This window comes from Struthio camelus, chromosome 7 (genome assembly GCF_040807025.1).
Source record: "Struthio camelus isolate bStrCam1 chromosome 7, bStrCam1.hap1, whole genome shotgun sequence".
NCBI lineage: Eukaryota > Metazoa > Chordata > Aves > Struthioniformes > Struthionidae > Struthio > Struthio camelus.
The window spans coordinates 16,027,501-16,034,869 of record NC_090948.1 but is presented as its reverse complement, the minus strand read 5'-3'; the positions used below and the strand labels follow the sequence as shown (position 1 = coordinate 16,034,869).

Genomic DNA, 7,369 nt, shown 5'->3' with positions numbered 1-7,369 from the left:
ACTTGCAAAAGCCTGCATTGGACAGAGAGAGAGAGAGCGAGCGAGCGAGCGAGAGAGAGAGAGGGCGAAAAGTGTCATTGAAGATAATTGATTACCTCCCAATCAACAATAACTTGTTAGCAATAGTCAATTACCCCGTCTCTTCTCGCCTCTTTCCCCCTGGTCCGAGGTGTCGGTGCGAGGGCTGCTCTCCCCTTCTCCAAAGTCTTTTTTTATTATTATTATTATTTGGGGGGGGGCATTCGCTTTAGGGTGGGGAGGGCAGGGAAAGTGCTGCGATTTGGGGTGTTTCTTAAAATAGCAGCTGGGAAGAGGAAGAGAGAGAGAGGAGAGAGAGAAGAGAGAGAGTGAAAATATACCCGACCCAAAACCCTGGGACAAGAGGTGCGGCAGGACCACCTCTCAGCGAGGGACCGACGGCAGCTCCGCTCCCGGCCGCAGCCCTCCGCCCTGCCCGCCGCCCGACGTGGCTCTCCCCGGGAAGACCTGGGTCTCCTCTGCCGGAGTTGGAGGTGGGCTTCAACTTTTGCTCGCTGCCTCCGCCGCCGCCCCGCGGTCCCGCCGGGGGCTTCTCCCCGCGGCAGCGCATCCCCGTCGCGGGTGGGGAAGGCAACCCTGCCCGGCCCGGCCCCACCATGACTTCCAAAGAAGAGCCCAAGCCCTCCTCGGGGGAAGAAAGGCGGCGGAGCCCCTTGGATCACCTCCCCCCGCCGGCCAACTCCAACAAGCCCCTCACCCCCTTCAGCATAGAAGATATCCTCAACAAGCCCTCGGTGCGGAGGAGTTACACCCTCTGCGGAACGGCCCACCTCCTCTCGGCGCCGGAGAAGCATCCCCCGGCCGGGCTGCCCCTCTCCGGCCGGGCGCTGCTCTCCCAGACCTCGCCTCTCTGCGCCCTGGAAGAGCTGGCCAGCAAGACCTTCAAGGGGCTGGAAGTCAGCGTGCTGCAGGCGGCCGAAGGTAAGCTGCGGGCCCCGGCCCGCCGCCAGCATCCCGGCCCCGGCGGGCGAGGGGGCTCACCCCGCGGGGGGGTTGCATGTGCCCCGGGGCCGTCAGTCCGCTCCCCGCTCGGCCCGGGGGGCCGCCCGGGGGTGCGGGGAGAGGGGCCTGCGGCCGCCGAGAGGCGCCCGGGGAGCAGCGGGCCTGGGGGCGGCGGAGCGGCGGCCGCCCCGGCGGGGCTGCCTGGCGGAGCAGGGCCGGGGGCCGGGGCCGGAGCTGGGGGGGCGGGCGAGCTGGCGGGGCGACAGCGGCGAAAATGTGGCACCTCGTCGGCAGGCAGAGACGGGATGACGATCTTCGGGCAGCGGCAGACGCCGAAGAAGCGTCGGAAGTCGCGGACGGCCTTCACCAACCACCAGATCTACGAGCTGGAGAAGCGGTTCCTCTACCAGAAGTACCTGTCGCCGGCGGACCGGGACCAGATCGCCCAGCAGCTGGGGCTCACCAACGCCCAGGTCATCACCTGGTTCCAGAACCGCCGCGCCAAGCTCAAGCGCGACCTGGAGGAGATGAAGGCCGACGTGGAGTCGGCCAAGAAGCTGGGCCCCAACCCCGCCGTGGACATCGTGGCCCTGGCCGAGCTGGAGCCCAGCGCCGAGGGTCGGGGCAAGGCGCGGCCCGGCTCCCCGCCGCCCCCCGCCGCGGCCGCCGCCGTCCGGGAGCCCGGCGCCCCGCCGCCGCCGCCCCGCCCCGCCTCGCCCCCCACGGAGCGGCCCCGCAGCCGCCGGGACAGCGAGGACGAGGAGGAGGAGGAGGAGGAGGACGTGGAGATCGACGTGGATGACTGAGGGGCGCCCCCCGCCCCGGCCCCGGCCCGGCGCGCCCTCCTTCCCCGCACCCACCCCCAGCTCCCCGCCGGCCCCGGCCCCGGCCCCGGCGCGGCGGCTTCTCCTCCTCGGTAAAAGCAATAAGCAATAGAAACCCAGGCCACACAAAAATTAATTTAGGGTAGAGTCGATATCCCTCCGCCTGTCACATCTTTGGAATGGTGCAATTACGGACGGCTTCTGTATAAATATTTAAACGTATATATCGGATTTTTTTTCCTTCCCCCTTCTTTTGGGGGTTTTGGTTGTTTTTTTTTTTTTTTTAATAGCTATCAATTATGATTATTTTGTCTATAAGGGAGACGCATAACCTTGGAATAAACTCGGCTTCCAACAGATGTTTGGGTAGGCAGTTGTTTTCAAAGACTTCCAGAACGAACCACTTTAGAGGAGATTTAAGTTAGACTTAAAACAAACAAAAAAAATAATTAGCGACTTTTCTTTCCTTGCATGTTTCAAATGTGCACGAAGTAATTTTTTTCCTTTTAAAAATATTTTTTCTTTTGCAATCTTGGGAACTTGGGGATGGGTTATAATGCGAGTTTAAAAATATATACTTTCTTTTTTCCTAGAGCATAGAGATTTGTCTCCAATGCAATTTCTGCCTCATTTTACCAATTAAAAGCTATTTTTACCATTTTCTGCTATTGTTGTGCTTTTATTAAAAAGCTACCTTTCGTATTTTTTGATATGAAGGTGGTAACAAAAAAGAAAATAAAAAAAAATCCTAGAATTATTTTTTACTCTTTTTAGAATTTTTGCATGCTACGAAAATAAAAAGGACGAATCCCAAGATCAATACATTTAAATATTACACTATAAATTAAAAATGTACAGATTTAAAAAACGTTTTTGTTTGAATTGTACAAATTTTAAAAGGCCTGCTATTTAAGTTTCGATAGGGACGATGTCGCTTTATTTACTGTCTCTTAGAATTGTACAGATAGCTCTTTTTTTCCGATACAATAAAATCTTTACCATTTTAATATACTTTAAACGTTATTCTTTGTGAACTAAAAACGCGTCCACTATCTTCCGTTGGTTTGAGATTACGAAATACATTTCCCCACAGGAATTTCCCATCATGTTTGCATTTAAAGTTACTCTAGCTGCAGCACCTGTGAGAAATGGCGGGGAAGGAACGCCTAAGAGAGAACTTCGCTATTCCTTTTTTTTTTCTTTCTCTCTCTCTCTCTCTCTCTCTCTCTCTCTCTCTCTCTCTCTTCCCCCCCCCCCCCCCCCAAGTTTGGTGGCAGGTAGAGTTAAACTCAGCGAGAACTCAGCTGGTAAACAAACTAGGAGTTTCGCAGTGTGTCTCTTCTGCAGTGCAAGCCCATGTAAAGAAACTAAAGCCGGGCAGCGAGCGCTGGGCTGTGCAGAGGGCGGTGCAGGGCTGGAAGGAGCGAGGCAGGAGGCAGGCAAGGGAGAGCCACCCGCTTGCACCACTGCACCCACCTAGGCACTAGCGTAGCGAGCAGGACGTTTCCAGCGCTAAATCACAGAGAGGAAGGGGAAAAACAAAGCGGAGAAACAGGAACGAGTTATCACCGATCTCGACAAAAGGAGCAGCATGTGTGAGCAGAAGGGGGGATCTGCCCTCCGCCAGGCTTGCAAAAGCTCCCCGCTTCCGGGCAAAATTTCTGGCTCTCTGGCACCTACAGGGATACGAGGATGGAAAATGTTTAATTCCCCTCCTCTTTTTTTTCCCGCGTTTGATTTTTTTTTTCCGCCAAAATTAAGGCTCTTGTGAATCTATTTTCTCCTGGCAGCGTGACCTGCCTTTGGAGTCGAGCAACGTGTGTTTCTCCCTATTCTTTGCGAAATTTATGTGAGAAAGACAAATCTGGTGTACAGTGGCAGAGCTCCACACAGAAGTGTCCAGATAAGACAGGGTTGGTTTGTGGGTTGTATTTTTTTTTTTTGGTCCAGTTTCTCCGAGGCTAAATAAATCTTTCTCCTCTTTGAGAATGGATGGGGTTGTAATTTTTAGCGTAAAGCATGAAAACTGGGGACAAATGAGCCCTCTTCTCTGAAGTGACAAGCGACAATGGAGCATATACAGCCTCCTGCGGTTCGCCATGCTGAAACAAGCGTGCCCCTCCGCAGCAGAGAGAAGGCGAGCGCTTGGAGACCATATGGTTTTTGAATTTTCTTCACAATTTCCAGACAATTTGATGGATTAGGTTAACCCTCCCTTCCACTGTTTAACTCCACAACAATGGGAGCAGAGCTGTTCTCCCTTCGTCGGGGCATCTGTGCGCTTCTATTCTTCTCTCTTTCTCTCTTGGTATTTGGAACAAGCCTATGAATTACAATGAAATCCACTTTCTTTAGTATTATTTGGAAGAGCACTTGTTTTCTGCCACCTCCCGCCCCCTCCCCGCCATCCCCTCTTTTTTTGTTTGTTTTTTTTTCTCCTCCAAGTGATAGGTTTGACTTCTGTCCAGATCTCTCGGAAAGCTTTCAATCTTGTCCTTAAGTGTTTTTATGCTAAACAGGCAAATCGTAAATGCTGAGAAACTGTGACATTTATGTGAAGATCTAGTTAAAGGGCTTTATTTGTTTTCTTTATCTGTTCTTTTTTTTCCCCCCATTCCCTCTCCTCTTCCCCCTCCTCTCCTGTCCCCTCCCTCCCCCCAGTCTTTTATTCTTTTGTCTTGGAATGGATTTAATGAGGCTGCAAACACTACAATTCAATATAACCAAGAAATAAAAAAGGGGTGGCTGGGTGTATGGAAAATAGGCTCGGAGTTCATTTGGATTTCTGATCTATTGACTTCTGTGTGCAAACAGAAGAGATGCAGGGCTGCCTTGAACCCGGAGAAGTTTACCACACGTGGCTGGGGCGGGTTGGTAAATAATGCCTCCTCCCGAAGATTTGCAGCGTGTTAATTTGGCTCGCCCTCATTTCTAAATAGCCAGGATTTTAGTTATCTAATTTACATACTGAAAAACAAAAGCTTTTTTTTTTAACTTAAAAATCAGGAGCCGGCTAGTGCCCATCATCTGTCACCCATTTTTAAACGCGCCGTTTCCTGAGATCGCCTAGCTGGGTAGATTTATCGCTCAAGGTTTGCTCTGACCAGAATTTTAGATACAATTTGGAAGTGGATTTTTCCTCCTTATTTTTAATTTTGTTTCTCTCTCTCTTTTCGCAGCAGAACTAGGGACGAGAGGAAAGAGCTGAATCGTGCCCCTTGGGGCTGACCAAGCCGCAGCCTTTCGATAGCCGGCTCTGAGCGCTGCTCCCGGCTCCGCTCTCCCAGCGGCGGGCACGGACTCGGCACAAACCCTCCTCCAAACCCCAGGCTCGGGCGGACAGAAACGGCCCCGGCCCCTAAACCCGCTTTGGACGTGGGACCCGCCGCCCTTTGCCGCGAGAGGCAGAGGGGAGCAGGATTGTGCCCCCACGGACCTGCCGTCCGGGGACAGCCGGGGCGGGGGGCTGCCCCTTGCCCTGCTCGCCCCCGGCCTGACCGTCTCCCTGCCCCGGGCGCCTCCTGCGTGGCTCCACAGGGGGGGCAGAGCCGGTGCCGTCTTTCCACCCCGGGACAAACCCGAACGCAGCCGGACCGCGGCGGGCCGGGGAGTTTGGTGGCTCCTCGCCCCCTCGCCGGTGCGCTGCGCCCGGGAGCGGCTCCGCGCTGCCCGCCTTCCCGTCCCCGGGACGTGCAGTTCCTCCGCTGCGGAGGTGGGGACGGGGCGGGGGCGGGGGGGGGGGGGGGACGGACATACAGACAGGAACTCCTTTCCAGGAGAAAGCAGACCGAAAAGGGTCCGGATTCAAGTGGGCGACGCGGGATTCCCGACAGGAAAAACAAATGTTAAGTCCCGGCCCGGCGGGCTCCGACATCCCCCGAGCCCCGAGGCTTCGCGGGGCTGGGAGCAGGGCGGCGCGGTGCCCCCGCCGGGGCGCGGGCGGCCAGGGGGCGGCGGGGCCGCGCCCCCCCCCCCCCCAGTCGGGCCGGGGGCGGACGGGCTGCGAGCCCCGGGCAGGTGCGTGCCGGCGGCGGTGCGGTGCTTACGCTTCTGCGTTGGGCAGGTCGCCTCGCCGCCGTGGGGTGGGCTTGGGGGGCTGCGGAGCCGCTGAGTGGGGGGCACAGAGGGGGCGGAGACGGGAATCCCCTCTTCCCCCGCGGCCCCTCACCCCGGCCCGGCCAGGACCCCGGCCCAGTCCATTCCCCCTCGGTGAAGACCGCATGTATCAATCCCTGTGCGCCGAGCCCCCTCCACCCCATCCTTCATCCCCAAACCTGACACTGCCTTGGATTTCGTTTAGAGGTGGGAGGGGAGCAGGAGGGGAGCGGGCGGTGTGGGGTGTTGTCTGCTGGGAAATGCTATCCTTTGTTTTGTTTTTTTCCCCCATGCTTTTATTTTGGGGGGGGGGGGGTGGAGGGGGTAGAGAAGATCCATATTTGATCTTGTTCACTTCACACAGGGCTCCCAGACGGAGAATAAAGCCCCCTCCTGAATTATCCAACAGGGCTAAAGCAGGTTGAGTCAGTGAAATTCAGTTCCTTATTTTATGAGGTGTCAGGGCTGATGTCGAATATGGCAACGATAACTAATACTACAGTCTGAGGGACCAGAACGTGGTAATTAATCCCAAAGACTTAAGTGTATTTTAGTTCAGGAGAAAAAAAATCACTAATTCAATCGTCCGGAAAATTGAAGTTTGATGCATGAGTCTCTGCTGAAAGGAAAGGCTTTTTCTTCCTGATTCTGGGGTTGGGGCAGGAATCGCAGCCTCTCTCCTGCACTCCCCTCAAAGGCCCCGGTGCAAGGCTGGGATGCGCTCGCACCCGCCCGCCGCCCTGCGGGGGCACCGGGCACCGGGCGCACCGGGCACCGGTGGGGCACAGGGCACTCCCCCTTCCCTCTGCAAACCCACCGCTCTCCCAGCCCGCCCCCTCGCAGCGGCCCGACCTCATCGCGGCCATGTCGCGACCGCCCGTGCATGTCGCGACATGGAGAAAGGCCGCGCGCGCCCCTCGCCCGCACAGAGAAGAGCCTCGTGGAGCAGGGAAAGTTCAAGGCGGGCCCCAGTGCCATGGGGAGCCGGCGCGGGGGCCGACGGAGCGCAGCCCCCCGGCACCTCTGTCTCAGTGCCGCGCTGCAGCCCCCTCCCTCCGCAGCTGCCGAGGCCAGAAGCGGCCCCGCTTCCTCTCCTGTATTTGTTCTTTCGGCCCAGGCTCTGCAGGAAGGGGGCAGGTGCAGGGGGGATCCTGCATAGGCGGACCCATGGGGACATTGCATCATTGCGACGGAGCCTTGGGGACCCCAGCTCCGGAGCGGAGCTACCCCCCTGCAAGGGATACATGCCCGGCCTTGCTCCCCATCCCACCTCTTGGCTTGGCTCTTGGCGGAGATACGGTGGGGGGGGGGGGTGTGCAAGGGCTAGACCGTCCCCCCGTCTGCGCACCGATCTAGGGGATGGACTAACCCCCATCCGCCTGGGCTCCGGGCCCAGCGGCTCCCCGGGGACCCGGGACAGGGGAAGTGGCAGGGACAGACCCCGGCAGGGCCCATCGGGGGCCGGGGAA

The 7,369-nt window shown here is 57.1% G+C and overlaps 1 protein-coding gene across 1 annotated transcript; it reads left to right on the top strand.

Moving 5' to 3' along the window:
* The first annotated feature begins 347 nt into the window (after positions 1-347).
* Positions 348-1,787, top strand: LBX1 (ladybird homeobox 1). Its single transcript, XM_068951210.1, has 2 exons — positions 348-960; positions 1,276-1,787. The coding sequence occupies exons 1-2, from the start codon at positions 636-638 to the stop codon at positions 1,785-1,787; spliced, it is 837 nt and encodes a 278-aa protein (XP_068807311.1). The 5' UTR covers positions 348-635.
* The last annotated feature ends 5,582 nt before the right edge of the window (positions 1,788-7,369 follow it).

Bases quoted from the DNA above. Each gene is read 5' to 3' on its own strand.
- LBX1 (XM_068951210.1), top strand. From the start codon at position 636: ATGACTTCCAAAGAAGAGCCCAAGCCCTCCTCGGGGGAAGAAAGGCGG. The intron at 961-1,275 runs GTAAGCTGCGGG...CCTCGTCGGCAG, and splicing joins CGTGCTGCAGGCGGCCGAAG to GCAGAGACGGGATGACGATC.